The following is a 23,641-nucleotide window of genomic DNA, read 5'->3' as shown; positions in this document are numbered from 1 at the left end:
TCCTATTTCTGTCTTCTCTTGTAGGTAGTACTTTTTTTTAGGGCTTGATCACAGCACATACTACATTTTTCCCCCACTTCAAGTCCATGAACACGCCTGGTTCCGTATTATATCCCAAATTGCTCTCTGGCAGCCCCAGGCTCTCCAGCCATCCACCATAAATTACCAAGCAAGTACATACGCAGAACAACAGCTCTACCCAGCTACGCAAGGACCGACTGCCATCACTCCACACCTTTCGAGCCTCTCACGGACATGAACTGGGCTTTTCAGCACCCTGTAATTCTCACGATTATAAACATTTTCTTAAACACGCGCTGTCACAGTGAAAGTGTCCATTTAACGATGGCTGAACAGAGGGCCGGATCAGAGGAGAAACTGTCGAGAACCTCAGCAAGGCTGTGGGGTTTCACATCAACGCACGCTGACAGGAAGCAAGCAAGATAACGAGAAGAGAGAGGGAGAAGTAGAAAGAGAGAGAAAAAAAAAAGAAAAACATTTAAAAAACCCTATGATATCATCCTTGTAGAGAGACAGCAAAGTAGGAAGTAAAATCTGAATATACCGGCAGTCACACAAGCTCCAGTGTTCATACTTTCGCCTTGCTGTTTTGGCCAGGGAGGGCTCTGCTGAAGTTTAGGCAGAACGACAAAAATCATTATACCGCAGGCAGAACGAAACGCTTTGTTCAACCGGAACTACATGGGGAACTTTAAACAAGCAGAAGGCAGAGCAATTACTCAGACTAGCCCAAAACCTGGGATTAATATCCACTTCTGCAGAAAGAAAAAAATAAAAAAATTAGATTTTTGTTCCATTTGGGATGATCTGGAAGAGTAAACAGCCAGAACCACTACCAAGAGAGGACATCTCCTGCTTACTAGTATTGTATGAAGCTTTTCTCCAACATGGACTCGAAAAGAAGAATGTGAAGACTGAGTCACCAGCCACAAAAAGGAAAATGACTTTAAACATCCAGATCCAATTATGGATCACACTGTTCTTTCATCTTAAAGCAACCAATGATTTGTTTAAAAAAAAAAAAAAAAAGTGAGTGTACCGATGCTGGAAACATTTCAAAGAGAATGTTTCTAGCCTCCTCCCATCAGGATCTCCAATGTCAAGCTCAACTGAAGCTTACAGTTTCGCATTATCAATAAAGCAAAAGTAGCCCACTGACTATTTTGTAAGAAACTGAGAGGCTTATAACCTAACAATATTGAGAAGAATTGATGGATATAGCAAACAATCATAAGTGCCTTAAGTGAAACGGAGATACAGCATGATGTCAAAGAACAGCATTTGATGCACCCATGGAGATGAAATAAAAATTTTCATCACGGAGATGAAATAAAAATTTGCAAATAAATATTTGCAGAGCACCCCAATGCTTTTTGGCGTTACATCCTGCAATGGCCAAAGTGCTTACACACTTAACCTTGTGCAAGAAAACGCCGAGAGGAAAAACAACCATCAGTGCCTTCCTGCACCCCGTGAATGTAATACATAACCAGAAAAGGTGTTAAGCAATCGAGCTTCTTTGCTTGGGATCCGAAGGTGCAGAGCTGAGAGGAGGAAGTGGGATGGGCCAGAACATCCTTTGACCTTGTGTGAGGAAGCTTGATTTGAGACAACAAAGGAGAAGCTGGTCAATGGACGGTCAGAGGAAGGCGCAAGGTCCCTTAACAGTTTAAGATATTTGCAATTGCATTTTCGGCAAAGTGAAGGGGAACTCTACTTGCAGGGAAGCAGGTGACGATGAGGTTACAACAATCAAGATGAAAGGTAAGTGCCTGAAGGGACAGCCCTGCCTTTCTAGAGAGGTATGACAGTGGGGAAAAAATTAGAGGAATTACATTTACTAATCCTTTTCTACCATTTGCCAACTAGGACAGCATTGTGAACAGAGCTGAAAACAATAAACTAATAAAATCGTTAGCATCTGCAACAGCAAAAGACAGGACAGTCAACATGCTACGTGCCACCTGAATACGCTGCAGCACATTCATGATCCCTTGAGCCTGGGCTGTAGGTTGAAGAAGCATCTCCACTATTACAACTGTTTATTTCACCGTCAGGCAATCATCATCTTCAAACAGCCTGTGCCTTCAGTTCTCTCCTTTAATAGTGTTCTACTGACTAAACCCACGTAAATGCGGAGTAATTTCACTAACATCAACAGCATCACATCAGCCTGAGAGCAGTGCGTAAGAGCTACTTAGACACGGAAATATTTACCTTCTTTTCTTCCCAGCTCAGTTATGTTTACCCCAAAGCAATAGCCTACTTCCAAACTCACTCCATCGCAAACTGTGAACCACGAACAGCTTGCCAATTCTAAATCCCCCTCTCCGCCAAAAATCACTCGACATTTGTTGCAGTTTATTCTGCTTTTCCTTTATTACATAAGGCTTGGTAAACTTACAGGACATGCCATCAAATACAACTGTATTTTAGATACTCTTAATATCCCTCTGAATAGCACTGAGAAACGTGTCATACACGGCCTGAATTTTCCGTACCGCATCCACAAGTAGATCCATCCCCAGCATGCTTGCTCTACAGAGCTGGGCCTGAGCAGAATCTGTATTTTTACCCAAAAAAACCCCAACCCAAACAAAAAACAGCAACAGCAGTGACAGCTACTAACACGTCTCTAGATGCGTCACAACCATTATCTTCTGAGTGACATGATATTCAGCCAGTACATATAAAAAGCCCGCACGTAACTCCCATATATGTTTCTATATATATATAGAAAGCCCACATATAACTCCCATGGCAGACGTGAACTTCCCTAAATCTCTTATCACCGTGAAATATTAATTCTAATGTTGTTGTTACCCATTCTATTACTCATCATTTTCACATGCAGGAGAGAGTCACGCTCAAGAGTAAGAAGTGTTACTGAACAAGACTGAAAAAAAGCAAACGAGTGAGAGAAAGGAAAAGGAGAATGGGAGAATGAACAAAGAAAAGGGTATAGGAAAAGAGCAGGATCAAAGATGAGTGCATGAAGTATTGAAAATGAAGGAAATACTTCAAAGAAAAGTTGCCCTCTCTGAGATGGATTAGTAAACTTCAGCAAAGACAGCATACTAACTGCTCTTTTAATCACTAGTCAGAGTTTCAAAACATAAGATTGGCAAATCACTCGCATAATTAATCGAACTCCCAAGCAGCACCATTACTTACGACAGGACTCGCCGTTCTGGCCCAAATTCTGCTTCATAGTAGCCATCTCTGCAGTCTTTTCCAACCAGATCATGAGGGTGTGGCTTGTAAGGTTCATTCTTCGTTACCAATGTAGTTCTTATTTTGACTTTTCCAAAATAATTCAGAATCTACCAAAAAAGTGAGATACTTTCTAGATTTTGGATATCAAGGCTAGTAAAGTCCCTACACGTAACAGAAAATACATTTTATCCTGAAATACTCTATGGAAGAAATACCGCAGCTAAGAAAATGGCATTATTGCTTCATAAAAGCCAGGACCATTCGGAAGTTTCGTTCATTCCATTTTAGTTCTGTTCATTTTGCCCTAAAAACCACAACCCTTTGGCAAAATATTTGAAAAGTGAAATCTTTTTTCAAAAGTATACCTCATCTGTTTCAGAAAGTAAAACAACATACTTCACCTGCTAGTTTTGCCATAGCTGGTTATTTGTAATGATAAAATTCCGCCGGTGCCAGTATTTGACATCCAATGAATTCAGTTCTCTTAAACTACCCTACTGCAAGAATGAGAAGGATGTCTGAAAGGCTTTAAGGAACCTTTTTCTTTTTTTTCTGCCCTCTTTTTTTTTTTTTTTTGTGGCTGGAGATCTATTGCTTCACCATCTCACCAGAGCTCTTTACATGAGTCGAATTCATCCCTGTGCAAAAGGCCAGAGGTAATATAGAAGCTTAGACCTAAGGATAAAACAGCTTGTAATGCTGTAAGACCAAACGTAACGGGACATATTTCATGATCATATCTAACCTTACAGTGAAAGATGCAAAATTCTACATAGGTGACCACATACAAATGCTTATTGAAGGACAGGTCTAGCTCCAAAGATCTTAGGAAAAAGCTCCTAAAGCCCCAGGGATAAGCATATTACCTGTGCATGAACATTAAGTAGTGAAAGTGGACCTTAACAGATACAGCACAACATAATCCCCTATGAAGTTTCGGGGTTTTTTAAAAATTTATTCTCAGATGAATATTCAATCTTATATTCAAGAAGGGGGGCACTGAATTCTCAAGCTCCTGCTAGAGCCTTTACAGCAGTCCTCAGCCTAATTCAACACACAGCTCTAAGGTGCATAAGTTTTCCCTCATGCTGACAGCTACCGGTGAAGTCAGCAAGGGTTGTGTGGGTGAGTGAAGAAAAAAAAAAAAAAAAGAAAAAAAAAAAGAAAGAAAAGCAGTTTGGCCTAAATTGTTTGAAGCATAACAACTTAAAAGCAAATACAAGACTTGCTCAACCATACACTTGTGCAGAGGCGAGCTCTCCTCCTCCACTTCCCCTGCCCTATAACTAACTGTTCCTCTCCTCCTTCAGCCCTTTCTTTCCTCCTCCTGCGACTCCAAGGATCCATCATATACCTCTTTCAGCCGACATTTCACACCCTGGACTTAACCTGTGCTCTTCTAGCTTCTATCATCTGTTAGTTTCTTCAGTCTCCAATTTGGTTCCTTTCTTGGCCTTCATACAAGCCACCATTACTTTTTACCCTTAAAATAAAACTTCCACCACTCCTTCTTCAATTATTACGTCATTTCTTCCTCATTTCACACCCAGTCCCTCGAACTTGAAGCCTGATCTAGCCACTTTTCATTCTCCAGTTCCTCCTTGATGTTCTTCATCTCAACCACACCATGAATTTAATCTCTTCCTGGCCTCTCTGTTCTCATCCTCATTGATGTTTCCATTTCTGGGGGGGACTCCCCTAGCAGCTAATCAGCACTAAAGCCTCCTACGGGCTTCAGGGAGGCAGGAATTCACCTAGAAATCACCTGCTATCAGTAACAATCAGCTCTGTCATCAACAGTCACCTTTAAAAAAGAACAAACTATGGCCAGGACTGCGCAGTCACCTACTATGTCCCAGCTTCCCTTTGGGTCCAGGCTGAGAGGAATCAAGGGCTCATACCACCCGTTCAACTCATGCCCTGACACAGCGTTAGGCTGAGAGTCTGTGAAAACATTGACTCTTGCCAGCAGCCTATGTAGTTCCTCGTTCAATTGGTAGAGCGCTGGGGGGGAAAAAAAAAAAAAAAAAAAAAAAAAAAGGGTCTGGCAAGATCTCCATTTCCTGGATTCCTTAACCAAATCTGGCACTGTGATAATCAAAGGGGTGACCTTCTTGTTTGCTTCTTCCCTTAGTAACTCTGGCTTCAGGGCTAGAGCAGTTTCCACAGTTGCTTTATGTAGTAGAGGCTCACTCTGCTGCTCAACACATGACTGCCAATACTGTCTTTGTCAAGCTCTCCCTCTTCTTAAAGAGCTTTTAAGCCTCAACCTAAAATATCTCATATTTTTCAGATTTCACGTCCTCTGTCTCCGTTTTTTCTGCTGTGATTCCAGAGACTCCATCTTTGGCTCCACTTTTTTTTGTATACTTGCATACGCTGCGAGCACAGACACACAGCTGCTGTTCCTGGGCACTGTAATGTACTTCAAGATGGCAGGTACTCTTAACTTTGTATTTGAGCTTTCTCTTCTCATCTCTGAAAGATTTTCTCCAAATTGAAAGACATCAAGGAACCACTGGCAACTTAAACTTCAAATAGGAGACCAGAAATTCTTCTCCCTTACCCTACCTGTCTAGGGTATCTGACACATTCCTTTGTCTCACATACGAAAGCTACTGCCAAAGTGCTTCCATTCCACCTCTACTCTCTGCTTCTTTGTCCCTGCTTTGATCACAGCTGCTAGGGCTACTCTGAATCCCTTCATTCTGCATTTCCCAACACAACCACCCAACTCGTCTTCATCGCAGGTGCCCCGACCACATAATTCCCCTTTCTCAGCTCATTTTTAAATTCTGTATCCCCTTCCGACTTCACATACTTCATGGTAGTTTCTTTTGCAGAGCCTAATCACCAACTCACTAGCTGCAAGTCACTTTCCTACTTTGCTCACTTGTACAGAGTGCCTTCTTTCATGTCGCGCCCAGCAGTTTTTCAAAGCCTTTGCAAATTTTGTACGCAAACTCCTTCAAAGCTCTCCCAAAATTCATACTGCAGTCCAAATAGTAGAAACAAACCCAAGTCACATAACTAAGAACCCAGAACAAATGTGCCTACAGAAAAAGCGAATAATGAATGATTCCCAGACAACGAGTAACTTCACTGAGTTCCCTCTCTACCGGCACTTTAACTACCTCTACACTTTCTCCTCCTCTTGTAAATTTGAAATAAAATCTTCAATGACTAGCAGCAAGGAACTCTTTTTCCGCTCTGTTGCAACTACATTTGCATGCCAAGGAAAGAATAACAGAACATGAAAAGAAAAGTATTTTATTTACTGCACCGAATCCAACACATAGCTAAAGCGCAATGTTAATCTGGGCGATGGTAATTAAAGGATAAAAGCGGTATTTACCTGTATGGAAGGGAACGTCTTATTGTTGTCGGTACTGTGTTCTCCTGGAATGCTGCCTGCCGATCTTCCCTCACATTTGTATCTGAAACGCATGCCCCTTTGCCTGGGTTGTTCAAATATTTCAATGTAGGGTTCAGGGCCACCTTAAAAACAAAAGAAAACACTTTCGCTGTTAGTACACAGTAGAGCTCAACAAGCAGCAGAAGATGCAAGAATTAGAAGATCTAGACTCTTCGACTGATATTACTATCTTTCTACTTGGTCTGCCTTCTCAGACAATTACTCTTCTTTTTATGTACATGCAAACATTTAAGGCGGGGGCGAGGGGAGAGAACAAATTTTAAATGAAGCCTCAGGTATCAATGCCATCTAAGTAATTAGCAAAGGACACCCTCCCCTCCATCCCACCTAGGACTTAGCTTCTTTCAGTTATTAGAGAGTCTGATGAAAGAGGATTTTATACAACAGAAAAAAAAAAAAATCATTATTTTGAAGGAATGGTTGGTATTTTAAGTAATACACTTTTAGGAATGGTTGTCCTCTCAAAGTAGGGTACTGTCAGTACTATGTTCTCTTAAATGTCCTCTGAAAGTAAAGATGTTTCCCCTGAATTGATTAATTTAGTTCCTATCATAGTGAAGCAGAAACTATGCAAATTATACAAAAACTACCCTACCAGGTTGAATAGCATCACTGTGGGCTAAGAAAATACCTGATTGCTGGTATTGAGTTCTACACCTTGAGCTGCCCACCTCCCACAGGGCCAGCTTCTAGCTGCAGTATCTCCCCAGACAATGAAACCTCAGTAAAAGCTACTGGGCAGTTGTCAAAAAAGAGGTTTTCAGGAAACATGAGTGATAGACAAGAATAAGAGACAGCAGAACTCTTAAATTGAGGGGGGGGTGGCAGCAAGACATTAACTTAGTAAGACTGTAAGTACTGTTCAAGTGATGTTTTATTGCCAGACAGTAACAAGCTATTTAATATATCTTACTGAGAACATCAAACAGGATAGTCAATCAAACAGTGACAACAGTGGGATGGCATGTGAAAAACAAATAACAGAGGGTAAGTAAATATTGTAGAAGTTGAATCATCGTGGTGCTGCACGATCAGAAGAACATAGCTTATGGAAATGTCTACTGAGCTCTCTGTCATCTTCATATAATAGCATCCTACTCAAGCAAGGCTGAGCATCACAAACAAACATGACAGGCAACATCCTGTGGCACAGCACTGAAAAAAGTGCTTGGACTTCAACATAATAAGCAAAATAGTTATTAAATATATTGAAAGTGCTAAAAGGGTAAAAGATCCCCTCCTTCCTTTTGCCCAAGGTCTATACAGCCTAAGGTCCATTGCGTATGAGTTTTGGCCAAGAGGTGCATTCCAATCTGAACTCCACAATAAAAGCTTCTCTTTTGTTGCACCTACAATGACTTAGGTATACCTGCCAACAAAGCTTGAACTTTACGCCTCGGATTTGTTGATCGAAAAACATTTGTAGTGCTGCAGTGGTTCACGCTAAAGTAGGAAAATATTATAAACTAAAAGATAAAGTAATTAGGAGAAGTGGAGAAGGGATGGAAAGAACTGCATCTCTGAGATGTCACCTTGGTCTTACCTGAATGCACATTTCAGCTGTGACACACCCACAGAGAGCTGTGGAATGGCAGCATGAGAAAGCAGCTCTGATGCTGGAATTGTATTCAACAATGCGTGTCTTTTTAAAACCTGAACGCCTTTTAAAAAGGCACAGGGCGTTTCAACTTCAGGCTGTATTTGGTGCCAAAGATTTGAGAACTATGTTTTAGGATTCTCTATATTCCTTTCTAACAATTTATCAAAATGAAATATCTAAAAAGATCACCTCCCATCAAGTAGATTTTAAATAATTTTCTGAAAATAGACCATGAGCTATCACATTAGGTGCTACCCTAGGTCCAGTTACTTACAAGGTTGGTCTCTTTTCTAGATACTTCCCAGATCTTACCTAGCCCACCTTTAGACAAGCTATGCATATTTTCTCTTTCTGGAAAATAAGCAAGCCCAGCAAAGGGAAGGGGAAGACAGACATTGATAACAAAAGAGCCTAGAAATGACGTAAAGTTGGTTTCAGAGAGAAAGCATAAGTCTGGGCTTCTCACAAAACCACGCGCCAGCATATGGCTCTTTAACTTCCACACTTAGATTTACTTATGCTATTGTATTTATCAGGACCGTCCAGCGGACCAAACAGAGAGGACTTCTGCCAGCAGTAAGAAGCGACTGCTGTGCATCAGTCAGCTTCCCATTTCCATCACATAATTGAGAGAAAAGAATCTCACCTTTCCATTCCTACGTAACACAGTATGCCACAAATCCAGACACATATCCATATTCTAAATTAAAAGTCTATTTTAGATGTTACAATGACAAAAATCGCAGTAAGGTGTCTACTAATCACATTACTTTGGAGATGCCCAGGCTTACATAGCTGCTAACCAGACACACAATACAGCCACATATATTACACACTTGTCAAAACTAGCTAGAGCCTTGCTGTTCAAAACTACTATAGAACATCATCATTCAAATCTTCAACTCTCTCCGCTTTAACCTATAATTTCCCTTCATGCTCTATTAATACTTGCTTAAGAGGACCTTTTTTCTCACCTATTAGGAGCGCTTTGTTTTAAAACTCTGGGCTCAGTGATCTTTACGAGGCTGTGGTTGAAACAAATGTCACTGAAGGCAACCCCACTGCTTACCAGCAGGTGTGTTTGTGGGAAAGCAAAGCTCCGCGACACAGTAGCCTCCAGAGATTAAACATTAAACTTCATTTTATCTTGGTTCTCTCTCACTCTATTTAAGAATCACGTTATCATCTCTGCTGTGATTATCGGTGTCATCATGTTTGGTGGAGAGAGGAAACACTCAGAAGTGTTTGTGCGAACTAAAGGTATTATCAGCACTCTGCAGTGAAGTGGAGGGCTGTGCGGTGTTCCCTATTTCTGTAAATCAGCAATGTGCTTGTGAAGTGGCATGGCTTAACTATTTCCCAATCTACGCCCACACATGGAAGTCTGTTAGTTCACACACAGTTGCTAAAGACCTGTCCTCTTCAGGTCCTGCCGTGTTGGTCAAACAAATATGAACTATGTCAAAAAACAAACCCTCTTTTGCTACTTCTGGAAGAGAAATTCACGGCTACTCATACTACCTACCTGCCCACAACTACTCGGAAAAGCATTTGAAATGGAAGAAATGCAAAAATCTAGCTAATCCTTCATCTAACTGCTTAAGAGTTTAATTTGCCTTTGTAATTAATTATAATTGCCTTTACACATGCTAACATTAGAAATATTATGCTACATATTACAACCTGCCTCTTGTTCTTTTTGTTATAAAATTGCTTATTCCTCCCATGCCCCAACTACTACACTAAATAATTTAAAAGAGAATACAGGAGACCAAGTGTCCAAATTACGTATGGAAGGAAAATAGGTAAAAGCAGTAAGAGCTCCAAGAGTTCAGCCAGCTTCTACTCACTCAAGAACTGAAGGTTGTTTCGTTCTCATCTGTTTTGAACAATACAAAAAAGGAACAAAAGCACAACTCTAAAAACTCAAAACAACGCTTCCATCAGACCTCTCCATGATGAGAAAACCTGGGCCGGTTTAAAGTTTAACACGGCCTGTGCCATTAGGGAGGAAGCATGACATGCTGCCACCAAGCAAAGTGACAGCGGGATCAAGGGTTCATACGTTTTGCCTTGTTCCTTTGCTCAAAGGAAGCAGGCTCTGGAGGGACTACACCATTTGCGATTTTCTTGCCCAACTAGGAGTGCCCTGAGAACTGACTCTCCAGCAACATCTGCCTGCGAAAGCAAAGGAGCTGCGGGTCTTGGTGGAAGATGTGAAAGTATCACCCGAAACCCTACGACGAGAGGTGACTGCAGCAAGACACAGATGGGAGAAGCTTCCACTTTGCTGTCACTGCTCTGTACAGATCACTGGTCACCCCCTACGTCCTCCACGGCAACAGCCATTTCTGAAAAGCAGAAGCAGACAATCTATACGCTTATAACCTCCTGCAACGGCTCAGACAAGAGAGACGACAGTAGAAGATTTATTATAGCGCATTCTGGCTCAGTCTAAAATAACTGAAAGCGTAAACACAGTTTTAGAAAACAGTAATCTACCTAGGACTCCATAAACTGTACAGATTCTAACAGAGAGGCAAAACTGCTCACGAGAACTTCCTCTTTACTATCGTGTTACGTTACAGAACGGCAACCAAAAGAGAAAAGAAAAAAAACCAACCAACTACAACAGCTAGCTAGTACCAGGAAGTTATGAACTTCCCCTGCTGAAAAATTCCTTATGTGGTTCCTAATTATACTGAAAATATATTAATAAATGAAGAAAAAAAAGGTGCCATCTCCTGCTTCAGTCTTCCCACTCTAAAATACAACATAACATCTAAAAGATGCCCCCGTACAAACCCGTTTTTTTTCTCTCTCTGTTGATAGTTAGCACACACATGTATTTAACAGCAGTGAGAGTTCATACTTTGTTAAGCAGTAACTGAACACACACACCTCTTAAGTTTTGAGGCTGGAGAGCATCTTTCATTAGATGCTACTGTAATTAATGCCGTCAAGTCTGGAATTTTTGTGGGTTTTTTTTAAACCCTAAGATGCCAGAGAAACACCTTCTGAAAGGAAGACTAGTTCAGTTTAAATTAGCCTAGAAAAACTTAATTGTGCTTTTTGTTGTAATTACTCAATGCACAATCCCTTATCTACGTTACTTTGCGTTTATACCATCTCCGTTTCTTATTCATTTGCATTCCCGTAGGCAAGTTCCTATGCGAACAGGGTCCTGCCGACCATCGGGGTCCTTGGCCTACTGGTGTCTTTAGCCCAGATACAAGACCCACGTCCTTATTTAACGCCTAAATGTTTTAGTGACACCATTTCAAGACTTAGAAGATCCATTCTGAAACGTAACAGCCTTACAAGATGTTATCCCAAGTAATCTGAACAACCCCGCGTTTCTTCATTAACTTTTTCCGTAAGCCCGCTTAGCAAGCTACACAGCCACGGGCTGAATATCAAAAGCAGATGCTGGGATGACGGGGGTGAAGAGCACTGTCACCCTTTTTCGCCCTGTTACTCACCTCCCTCTCACTGCCTACGGGCTTAACTCCATGGGAGACGGTGGCAGAGGAGGCAAACCACCCCTCGGAGCATAAACACACCACCCGGCCGGCGCTCGGCGCTGCCCCTCAACCAGCCCTCGCTGCTTCAGCGGCGCGGCTACACAACGAACGCCACCGAAGCGGGGCGGGGAGGACGGGAGGGGGCTCCGCGCCCCGGGGAGAAGCGGGGCCGCTCTCTCCCCGACCACCCCCCCCACCCCGATCCGCTCCCCACCGATCACCGCCCCCCCCGGCCCGCTCCGCCGCCCCTCCCGCCGCTCACCGGCCATGCTGACAGCTCCGCGCCGCGGGGCTCCCCGCCCGGACACCTCGGAGGGACGGACGGCCGGACAAACGTCCAGACGCGACTCCCTCCCTCCCGCTGCCGCGCCCCGCACGCCGCCTTTTTCAGAGGGAATTTCCCGGCAGGCGGTGCCGCCCCCCGCCCCGGCTCCCGCCCCCGCCCCCGCCGCGCCCCGCCCGCCGCCGAGAGCCACGGGGAAGGGAAAAGCGAGCGGCGGCGAGCCGACGGCCAACTGAACGCCTGCCTGGGCTTCGCAGCGCTCCGGAGCCGTACCTGAAAGGCAGCCAGATTCTAGAATCACGGAGCGGCTTGGGGTGGGAAGGACCTTTGAAGCCCAACTAGTCCAACCCCCTGCGCCGAGCGGGGACTTCTTCAATTAGAGCCCCATCCGACCCAACCTTTTCCAGGGATGGGGCATCTACCACCTCTCCGGGCAGCCTGGGCCGGTGTTTTATCACCCTCCTTGTAAAAAATCGCTTCCTTTTATCTAGTCTAAATCGACCCTCTTTCAGTTTAAAACCATCACCCCTCGTCCTATGGCTCCCCGGCCTGATCAAGAGTCCCGGCCCCTGCTTCCCTGTAGCCCCTTCAGGTACTGAAATGCCACAATAAGGGCTCCCCAGAGCCTTCTCTTCTCCAGGCTGAACAACCCCAACTCTCTCAGCCTGTCCTCCTAGGAGAGGTGCTCCAGCCCTCTGATCATTTTTGTGATCCTCCTCTGGACCCGCTCCAACAGGACCATGTTGGACACAGTACTCCAGGTGGGGTCTCACCAGAGCAGAGTAGATGGCCACAATCACCTCCCTGGACCCGCTGGCCATGCTGCTTTGGATGCAGCCCAGGACAGGGGTGGCTTTCTGGGCTGCAAGCATACATGGCCAGCTCATACTGAGCTTCTCATTCGCCAACACCCCCAAGTCCTTCTGAGCAGGGCTGCTCTCCCTCCCTTCAAGCCCCAGCCTCTATCAATACCAGGGCTTGCCCCGACCCAGGTGCAGATCAAGTGAAGGAGACGAACAGTGTGGGCACAAGCCCACAGCCCCAGATTGGGATCAGGAAGAGGGGTCAGTAACAAACAAGCAAATCTAGGGGGATTCAAAACACCTGTAAAGAAAGGAACACAAAGGAACACCAAGCCCAGACAGAGCTGTGGTCCAAGACTGCATTTAGTTAGCAGCAAGATTTAATACTTTTTGTTCTTTAATCTTTACTCTGGGAATGCAATACACTGTCACATGTGAAAATGCAGTTAAATGAATTAGTGTTCTTGAAATGGAAATATTAATCGAGTAACAAGAAAAGCCTCAAAGACCACTAAAGTAAGGTACCTAACTGGTATTTTTTTTGGTCTCTTTTTTTTTTAATTTTACTTTTCTTTTTCTCACTATCCTTTTTTAAAGCAAAGGTATTGGGATGTCCAGAAATGAACCACAGCAGAAAATGCTGGTTTGCAAAAGTCTGCAAATCCATCCACTAACCCAGGCAGCTAAACAGAAGAGATTGACCAATGCTCGTTTTTCTTCCTGCTCTGTAGTCCATCTCAACAGGACTTTATAACCTTAATTTTGCCCAACTATCCTTATATTTCCTGTAAACAGAGATTATCTTTCTCTATCCCGCAAGCAAAACTTTCCTTATTTAAGATTCACGGTTCATCATACAGTAGGATACACCCCCATCAAATTTACAGCTGAAATGAGAACAGAAGAATCCTAGAGGGCACACAGCATAATCAAAACGTCTGTGACATTAGCTCTAGAAGATTAAAGGGAAGAACAGCTACATTATTATATTTGGATATTACGCTGAAATAATTCTATGGTTGTGGGTTTGTTTCTTGCCAGAACACCACGATTTCTCATTTTCTTTCCCACAAAAAAGTTAAGAAAGGTACAAACCAGCAGTGCCCTAAAACTATGAGAAATTAGGACTAGATCTTTATGTCTGGGGGGATTTCTTGGATCCCCTATGACTGATGACGTAAAATAAAGCAGGGAAGTAGCATATGAAGTGACTAAACACTTTTCCTTTTTTATTGTCAGGCTGGTTTGCAAAAATCTCAGATAGTAAACTGCAGCCTTTCAGGAAAAATGAACTTAGGTGCTTCCCTAAATACAGTTTCTATCCCTGGTTCCCACCTACTCCTCCAGCCCATGACACTACTGAATAGACACAGACCAAGGCACCTGGGAAACTCTGTGGCTCAAAACCATGTCTGCTCATTTCTTCAGAAGGAAAATGTTATTGTAGGGTACACAGTCTAAACTGATGTGAAATTAAGGGCAATATTCCAGGCAATACAAATACCATGTTATGACTAAAACATCAATAAACATTCCCTATATTTCCCCAGCTCTTTTGAACTCTAATTCTTAGGGCTTGCAAGAACAGGCTACTCAAAGATAATTCTTAAGACTGCGTGTTAGAAATTGAGGCAGTATCTCACATACACACCAGTGTCTATGGTACAAACTGCTTCTTGATATTATTTTTAAGAAAAAGATGAGTGGGTTGCGCTTCTTACAGCATCCCAAAAACTTTAACTCTATCCCTGCCCCTTCCCTAAAATGAAAATGACCTATAACAAAATTAGAGGAAAAACAACCGTATGACGTGTTTCACTGTATAAGATCTATACGCTCCCATCATCTGAATACAGAGAGACTAGATCTGGCTCAGGAAGTCCTTGAACAAAGTTGTCAGAGGAAGGACAGTGTGAGTGGAGACATTTTCTGGACAGTTTTTCTTTCTCCAGCCATAAGTTGATGCCCAGGGAAAAAAGACAATAGAGGGCCAAAGTGACCTTTTAGTCTAAGCCCAGCGTGGCTGTTTTATAATATGTTCACATTCCTGAACTAGGGGAAAGTTCTACAGAAAGCAAGAAGCCTTCCCAAGGAAAAGGCAAAAACCTAAACAAATTAAAGAGGCCTTACTCAAAATCATTCCAGCATTAGGTAGATCCCTCTGTTCCTGTGACTATCCTCTATGCAATTTGTTCTGCTGCGATCTGAATCTATGGCACAGGGATTATCCCACGAGAGTGGTGTGAACTAGAGAATTGCGGTATAGCAGTGGCAGTTACAGAAGCCTGGTCAGCAACTGACAAGAAGCGTAAGAACGTGTCATAACTTCGGGCATATGCAGATCTTTGCAAAAAGCAGGACGGAATTCCCCTCCTGTAGCATTGCATAAGGAAAGCCAGGTGCATCACTATTCTTTTTGTCAGCTGACTTTGGCTATAGCCAGAGGCAAGATACCAGAATTCTTAGACCAGTTTGATCCAGTGCTTCACTTCCTGTCTTCCAGTTAAAGCAAGCATTTCAAGATCCCATTTTTCTCCACTTATCAAGTCTAAAGACAAGTCCTCCCTCCTGCTTTTCACTGGCTGCTGCACTAGCACAGTTAACACCTAGGTTGCTGTAAGGAATTAAGCTTTCCTGCTCTAGCAGGGAATGTCATGGGGCAAGCAAGAGCAGAAAACGGTAGAGTGGGGAAAAAAAAAAACCAACCAAAAAACCAGCACCAAAACTTCTAGAGCAAAGGATTGGGTGTTTGACATGACATTTGTCAAGCCCAGGATGATGGCTCTGGTGGTGCTTAGCACAGGCAGTGCCCAATAAAGTCTGCTAAAGCCTGCTGTGATAAGAAAGCATAGGCAAACTGTTAAGTCTTTATTTCCTGTTCCCAGCTATCTGACTTAGATCAAAGATAAGCCACTTGTCACTGGCCTGGTTAAGCAGCGAAGCAGGCACTAAGGTACTTTTAGAATATGGCTCTCCTATTAAGGTACGTCATACTAGGAATAAAAATAACAAAATTATTCACTTCTCTTCTTGTGAAATATAGTTAGAAGTCCTGTTTTCTTGCCCCCTGTATCTCAAGCCTCACATGTTCCCTTGATTAGTAATTTCCAATCCTCTTTGCCTTAAGAAATCTTTTGTCGTTTGAAGTATGTTTTTTAATCTCAAAGGCCTCTTATTTAAACACTGTCAGGCCTTTTGATAGTTAAAGCATTTGCGGTTATTAGTCCTGAGGAAGGTTCTAATGCAGAAGCCATTCCAAGAAAAATCATGGCTTCCAGATTAATGATAAACTCAAAGGTTGTTCAAGCCATTCTGCTGGAAGCTTTCCTGCATCACGCTTTGAGTTTGTTCGACATAGAAAAATGCTACTGTGCCTCCTCTCAAAACAGGGTGGAGAGAAAGGAAATGCTAATAGAGAAAGGTTGGTCTTGTGGATAAGGCACAAGGCAATGATTCAGGAGACTGGAATCTGGCTCTTGGCAAGTCAGCCTTTCTACTCTTAGGCAAGTCGTTTAATTCTCCGAGTCTCAATTTCCCCAACAGAAATCAGAGAAGACAATTCCTCGCTCCCACACTTCTACCTTATTCACTCATGATGCAACTTCTTCCGGGGATGAACTGCTCATTATATGAAATTGCCGAGTACAATAAAATGATAGTTCCACGAACACTTTAGACTGGTAGTGTCAAAAAAGGCAGTCTCTTCCCTCTTTCTCTCCTTACCTCTAGGCAACTCGCTCATGTGCGTTCTTACGCTGTTGCAAGCATTCTTTTGGCGATACGGCAGCTTGCTTAAAAGTAACCTGGGGGAAACAAAAAAAAATTGTTTTTCTACTGGTTCAGTTTTTACTGAGACAGTTCCACGTACAATCACAGAAATGACTGGGCCAACAGCAAGGAATGTGGCGGTACCAAGGCCAGAACAAGTTTCCGGAAGACAGATTTGGGCAGAGGTGCCAGCTTCCTGACAGAGCTTCACAGAACTGTAGCATAACACTGTATTTTTAGCTTGAGAAATTGATACATGACTCTGAAATTTCTCGTTCACAATCCTTCCTTCCCAGAGCTAGTTTTCAGAGCAGAAGTTCTCAGGCACCTTCTCCCTCAGCCCTCTCAAGTGTTTCCCGTTCCTTTCTTCTCAACTCAGTGCTACAAACACATACTACGGTTTGGGAGTTACCGCATTATTTGAATTGAGAAAAATCTTTCACATTAGTTGGCAGGCAAAGAAAAAAAAAAAAAATTGAAGAGTGTTTTCTTTTTCCACCGCACTACATAAAAGCCTCGTATTACAGCAAAGCTGATCTAGCGACCTCTGAAATGGACAAACTGCAAACTTCTTCCTTATGCCGCAAATCAAGATTCATCTGATACAGTAGTGCTGTAGTGAAGAGGACTCAGGGAGGATAAGCTCAGGATGAGCGTAAAGAGCTGAATTAGCAGAAAACAACCTTTTTCTGCCCAGAATGATTTTTTTCAAGCTCTCCGAGCCAGACCACTATTGCTAGTGAAAAGGGAAACAATAGAATTGCTCTAGCTGCAGCCACAAAAAAATATGGAGGCAGAAGGAAGGATGGGAATTGTCCCTTTGGCAACAACAAGCTATTAGAGTACCTTAGTCATAATGTGAAAACTACGCATTGGAAAAAAAAAAAACAGGCAAAATATGCTCATGTTAATTCTCCTGCTCCCCAAAACCCCGGCACATACCAGCCAGCCATTATGCACTGGATCCACCTACAAAGGATAACAATCACTCATCCAGGTTTTTATTACAAGACTTCCCTTTTTCCTCAGGGCTTGCGAGGAGTTTAGGCTACTTAACATCACCTTGAGCTTCACGAGGCTCAGAAGACCATATCTGCAGCTGATAATAGAGATAAAAAGGAACATTGTTTCAGTACAGGCCCGCCAGATATATCTCCTTTTAATGTAAGTCTTACACCTTATTTTTAAATCTCTAGCCCAATGACTCATGTAGTTCTGATTTGTACAGTTACAGGATTACATCCAGGAATCACAGAAGGTGACACCGCTCTTCAGGCTGAACGTAAACAGGTAACACCTTCTGGGACCAGTTTATGCATAAGTCCTCCTACGTATGCAAAACATATCCACAGTTTGTAAAGTGGCCAGCTACTCGTCTTATCTGGACCTGCATTAGCCCCTTTTACAAATTGCCCGGGGCTGTGTGGCACAGTGCCACCCCACCATGCAAAGTCTTACCCTCAATAGTTGTGAGTAACCCACACTGTACACACCGCTGCTTCACCCCACTGGAACAGTTATGTCTCCACAGCGTCTGTTTGGGCTTTGCGTGTACATATACAACTTAACTAGTTTGCTGCAATAAAACCATATAGATTTACTAAAAAGGACCAACATTCTAGCAAGGCTACAATTTTTAGTCTGAGCTTTCTTAATTACCAGGTTGAACCCCCCTGCTTTCTCACACAGAACAGTGATGGGTTTCGCTATTTCATAGTCTTGTTCATTTGCCAGTCGCTGCATGACTTGTCAGTTTTGCTTTTAGGACATTTGGGGAAAGTTCGACATCCTTTTCGTAACCAGTGTAGCGGTTAGCCTCTCACATAAGAATACATTTGATAAATATTCATTCATCTGCACAGCAATTCCACTTATGAACCTTAATATTGCTGAAAACAGATAAAATCCAAACAACATCCTCTGGGTTTTCAATCTGAAATATTGTGCCTTAGGTGCAGTAAACGTGTCATCTACCATGAGACTCAGAACATTTCCAGATCCCCGGAAAAAGTATTTTCCTCCGTGTGAGTAAAGAATATACGTATCAATCTTCTGACTTTTATTTTTGATTAAAAGGAACAAAAAGCCAGGAAAAATAATAATTCTTCAAGACATCTGTTGCACAATACACACATTAAGAGAGAGAAAAAGGAACTGAACGTATTCGTTGCCCTGCGCAGTGGAAGAAACAGGTCTAGATACATGGCCTGTTAAATGGAAACAAAACAGACGTGAAGGAAGAATTGCCACCACAAGCTTCTTCTGGCAAGCAAATGCAGGAACTAGAGGAAGGAGAAGGCCTAACCCAAGAAGTGACAGAAACAAGCCAGTGACAAGAAGGATTAATTAGAGCAAGGCCTAGAGTTGTCTAGAAAGGCAATATCATATGTAAAGTTGAATATAAAATAACTGCTTATTGGCAAGGTTCGTTAACACACAGATGCAGAAAAGACGAATTATATATAGTAAAGCCACCAGTGTCGTAGCTCCGCTTGTGATTAGTCTCCAGTGAGACGCTGGGGTGCAAGCCAAGTCAGGAGTGCTGAAAATCAACCTGTTGACTGATCTGTTTCACAAAGGCTGAGACATGTAATCACGAGCTAAAATTTTCCATTGCAGTAGCCTCGGCAATGAAGTGATAACCATTACGGGTTCCAATATCAAAAGAGTAGGAATGAAGAGGAGGTGGATTTGAAATAAAAGTGCCTGATTACTGTTCTACTGGCTTTACTCCTGGCTGCCACAACAGCTTGTCCTTTAAAAGCCTTGATGCCACTCCCCCAGTGATCATGAGTAATACACTTCGGTTTGCGGTGTCTTAATAAAATGCCCCCTCGTGGTCACTACAATGATTTCCTGAAAGGGCATGCAAACTATTGCCTTCCCAGTATATCTCACTACATCTGCTTCTAACTGCTCGTCATACTTGTGTGGTTTCGTGCTTCTTCCAGCACAAGAGGGTGAAGACCTTCATGTATAAAGCAGAGAGCTTTAGTTTCTGTGGTGTCTTGAGCTCACGTCTCAAAAAAAGTAGCCAAAGATAGACGACTGTGCCTTTTCCAGAAGCTTCCATTAAAAGGAAACCTGCAGAAATAATGATCTGCATAACAGAAAATAAACTGAGATCAAAGTTCCCAATTTGCAAAGTATTCTATGAATCTACATAATCATTTGCTTAAAAGAAAAAAAAAAAATCAGACAAAAGCCAAATCTTTAGGCCTACTTCAAAAAGTGTGTTACTTTTTAAAAATTAACACAGCTATTTCATTTTTTGTCACCACACTCGCTTATCCTGTAAAAGCAAAAACCAATGAGCAAACTGATTCAGATGTAATACTTTTTGAGGGACTAGACACTCGTGGTTCAATAAAGAGCTACCAAATCTGTTCCCAATGGCACAGATGGTACGTAGTCCAGTAAGAAGTGAATTCTGGAGCTGTCTGATTCCAGGAGACTCAAACACAGTAGTGGCAGAGACCTGCGTAAAGTACAACTGCTACATTTAATTAATATTCATTATGGCCCACACCCACCCCTAAATGATCTGGAGAGAGACTGTTGCAATTCAGAAGTTGGTGCCGAGACCTGATTCACTTCCTGACACTTTTGCTGCTGCAAGTCTTTCAAACTTATCTGGCCTGCCACATCAGACTATAGGTCCCAGGGGGAAGGTCTTGCTACAAGAAAAGCTTTCATTCCAGCTTTCTTTACAGATAGCGATCAGCTTGCCGACAGATGCTGTCACTTTAATTGCTGGTGCTACCCTGTTTCACCATCTTCACGTTTTCCCTTACTCTATTTTTTGACTGCTAGGGCTTTGGGGGATTTATCAACCTGCTTCCGCAGCACAACAGGGTAGTCTAAGACTACTGCTCCTTGGCTGCATGGCAGCCACGGTCAATCCGATCTCTTACCTCTTTAAGCAACTACACGTGATACTATCTACATATTGTTGTACAGCCTCTCTACTTCACAGGTATATATTGTGTTTACTCTGTTATATACTTAGCAATCAGCTCTACAGGCCAGGAACTTTTCTTTTGTTTCAGAGGGATTCATCCAGTGGCATAACGATTTCTTTTTGCGGTTATGCTACTGCTACTAATTCTCTTTCCCCAAGAGTGGGCAGCTCTCAGGGTGCAAAAAGCCCATTAAGAATTAGACCTGAAGTAATTACAATGTTCCTTCAAAAACCCGTGTCGTTTAGCGGATAGATTTTTTAAAACTTGAACTTATATTCCTTTTACATGCCCTAGATACACATGGTGGTGTTTCTGCTTCAGGGACATGCATCTTTAAATTTCAGTGTCAACACAAACGCTGGTACAGCTATGCAATTATAGCACTTTTGCTTCTGCAAATATTCCCATGACCTACGTCACAAAACAACTCTGTGGCAGGTGACCCAGTTACTACAGACTGGGTCAGTTCAGGACTTCACACTTGCAACACGGTTAAAACCTTATTTGCAAAACAGCACTGCTGTAACCGGTCAAGTGGAAACCGTGTGACCTGACATGTTTTTAATTGTAATGTAGACACAACTTTTCATTTACATAGCCTAGAAGTAACATATACTTCTGTTCTGATGCCAGAGGACACCAGAAACGTAGGAAGTGAAAAAAAGAAGGAAGGCTGCTTGGATAATTTATTCAGACAATTACTGTCTCATCATTACTATTCCTGCTTGGAAGAATGTTTACTAGTGCCCCTAGAAGAAGAATGGAAAAATAAAATTAAATATATAGCTGGGATAGAACCACAGAATAAATTACATTTAGCACAGCAATTACAGTTTCTACCAGACTACATGTATTATGAACAACCTATATTTGTGTGGTCAACAACCCTGCCTCATAAACATCCCTGTAATTAATTTGAAATAACAAAAACCAGGGGTAAATAAATGTAATGTTATTTTTGCTCCTTTTAACAGAGCATTTGACTCTTTAGCTATATACAGACAGTTGATTCACCACAACTGATGAAGCAGAAGTCTTCAGCCAGGCAAGGAGAACTCGAGTGTGCCGGGGATGAAGGTGGTGGCAAGAACCTCCTAAAGTGATAAAAAGCAAACTGATTATGGTTTATGAAAACAATAAATGGCAAAGTAGCTACTGCTTAACAGGCTAAAGTGGGTTTTTTTTTCCCTTCCCCTTAATAGCAACCATAGCCACTTCATTCTCTAGCAATCACATCCAGTTCTCTTTCTTTTGCAATATCCTCCCCTTCATAAGACCCATGATTCTTTCAATTTTCGAAAAAGAGATACTGTCTGTCTTCCAACCCCGAGCTTTCTACTGCAGCATGCATAATGGTGCTCTATGAACAGAAGTTTGGTATCTTCAAAAATTCCTGTTCTGGCTCAGTAAGACAGAGGGGACTCAGAATTCTCTGTGGTTCCCTTTACAAGAGTGTATCCATCTTTGTTCATAACATGCTCACGCAGCAAAGACTGATCAACAGATTTATTCAGGAAATCTAGGAAAATTTACACTCCTAAAGCTGGAGAGAAGGACTATGGCAACTTCCCTCAACTGAGTGTTTCTTCCACCTTTATTTGAGGGGCCTTAAGCAACTCATTAAGCAATAGCACATTCTTTGGCCTTGGAGGCATGCTTGTTGTGCTTGTTCACTGCACTGAACAAGCTTTGATTACAGGAATAAGCTTATTAAATTCGGGGCCATGCAATGATACATTCATAGCAATACAGTACAGTTAAGAGTCAAGAACCCAATCGCGCACCTCTCTTACAGGCGAAGCTTCCACTTGCGTTGACTGGAATTTTGTCTGAGTGATAAAAATACGCAGCCCTGCAAACTTACCATTCATTTAAGTATTGTAAGGGAGATGGCTACCAGCAGCTGCTGTAAACTCTAGCATTCATTCAGAAAGATATAACGATACACCAGTTCACATACATAACATTCATAATTCAACCAACTCAACTCAGTAGCTACAACCCTTTCCTAAATAAAAGGATTTGGCTTCTACTGAAGCCAAGAGTAATTTTTAACAGTGAATCTAAAGGGGGATAACTTTGGGCCTAAAATGTGCGATAATAAAAGTAGTCTGATATCATGGCTGTGAGCTGGCGACACTGAGGTCCTATGCTGCTCAGCCTTGCAGGACTTAACACGCATCTTAGGGATTCACGTTTCACCAAGCAACAAAGCCTCTTCAATTCATGCAGTTCAGCATTATTTTGTGATACCCAAGGCCTTTGTGGCTTTAAGGTACAACCTTACGTATGGTGCCTCCTGCACTGGAAGAGTGTCATGGGATAGCCTGTTTTTCATAACGGTTGGCATGATACTTCTGCAAAGATGTATTCAATCACTTAGGATTTGCATTCATCTTTCATATAGAAAGTCTGGTTCGATGCTGCAGCAACTGCTCAGCAGCAGAAAAAGACATCTCTAACAGAGTGTCTAATCAAGAATCTCAATTGAGACAATTTACACAGAAGTCTATTTTTGCCTTTTTTTTTTTTAAAGGACATACACTTAGCGTCCATTCATTTTCTGTAGAAACTAGCAGTCACTCCCTAGAAAATATGTAAATTTTTTTTTTTGCAATTCTACTATAAGGAATTATTGGGATTCCTCCTTACCAACCTCACCCACCCCCACAAGGGTAAGACACAAGAACTTACCCATCGCTTAGTAAGGTGTTAACTTGGATCTGACAGTCCGATGGCACTGCATGTTGTGCTGAAACTCTTAGCGAGGCTTTTTTTGTGGAGAACCAACAATAAGCAAGAAAGAAATCTGTGATTTTTTTTCTTCTTAAGAAGGTAATCAAGGTCTGAAAAGTTGTTTAACTTGCAAGCTTATAAAAAAAAGCAATAAGACAGAACAGTGGGCTATCACGTATGCAGTGGCTTAAAAATCAGCAGTTGGTTTCAGTTATAGTCTCTAGAGAGACTTACAACAGTCCTTAGCTGGATACAGTAACTCTTATGTACTGGGAATCCCCTTTGCAAGCGT

General features: G+C 42.3%; 1 protein-coding gene across 3 annotated transcripts in view; it reads right to left on the bottom strand.

Moving 5' to 3' along the window:
• Positions 1–20,398, bottom strand: part of REL (REL proto-oncogene, NF-kB subunit) — a 40,852-nt gene extending 20,454 nt beyond the window's left edge. Inside the window, exons 1-5 of one of the 3 annotated variants that reach the window (XM_054194052.1) lie at positions 19,578–20,398; positions 17,594–17,750; positions 16,607–16,686; positions 6,593–6,735; positions 3,196–3,344 (exon numbers count right to left, since the gene is read on the bottom strand). In XM_054194052.1, the coding sequence (XP_054050027.1) occupies positions 3,196–3,344; positions 6,593–6,735; positions 16,607–16,686; positions 17,594–17,604 (383 nt within the window). In that variant the 5' untranslated portion in view covers positions 17,605–17,750; positions 19,578–20,398. Of the gene's footprint in view, positions 1–3,195; positions 3,345–6,592; positions 6,736–10,123; positions 11,902–12,059; positions 12,185–16,606; positions 16,687–17,593; positions 17,751–19,577 lie in introns of those variants that run through there. The other 2 variants (XM_054194053.1, XM_054194054.1) reach the window with 2 other exon arrangements.
• Between the last annotated feature and the right edge of the window lie 3,243 nt (positions 20,399–23,641).

This window comes from Rissa tridactyla, chromosome 3, assembly GCF_028500815.1.
Source record: "Rissa tridactyla isolate bRisTri1 chromosome 3, bRisTri1.patW.cur.20221130, whole genome shotgun sequence".
Classification (NCBI taxonomy): domain Eukaryota; kingdom Metazoa; phylum Chordata; class Aves; order Charadriiformes; family Laridae; genus Rissa; species Rissa tridactyla.
This window is presented reverse-complemented; position numbering and strand designations above follow the sequence as displayed.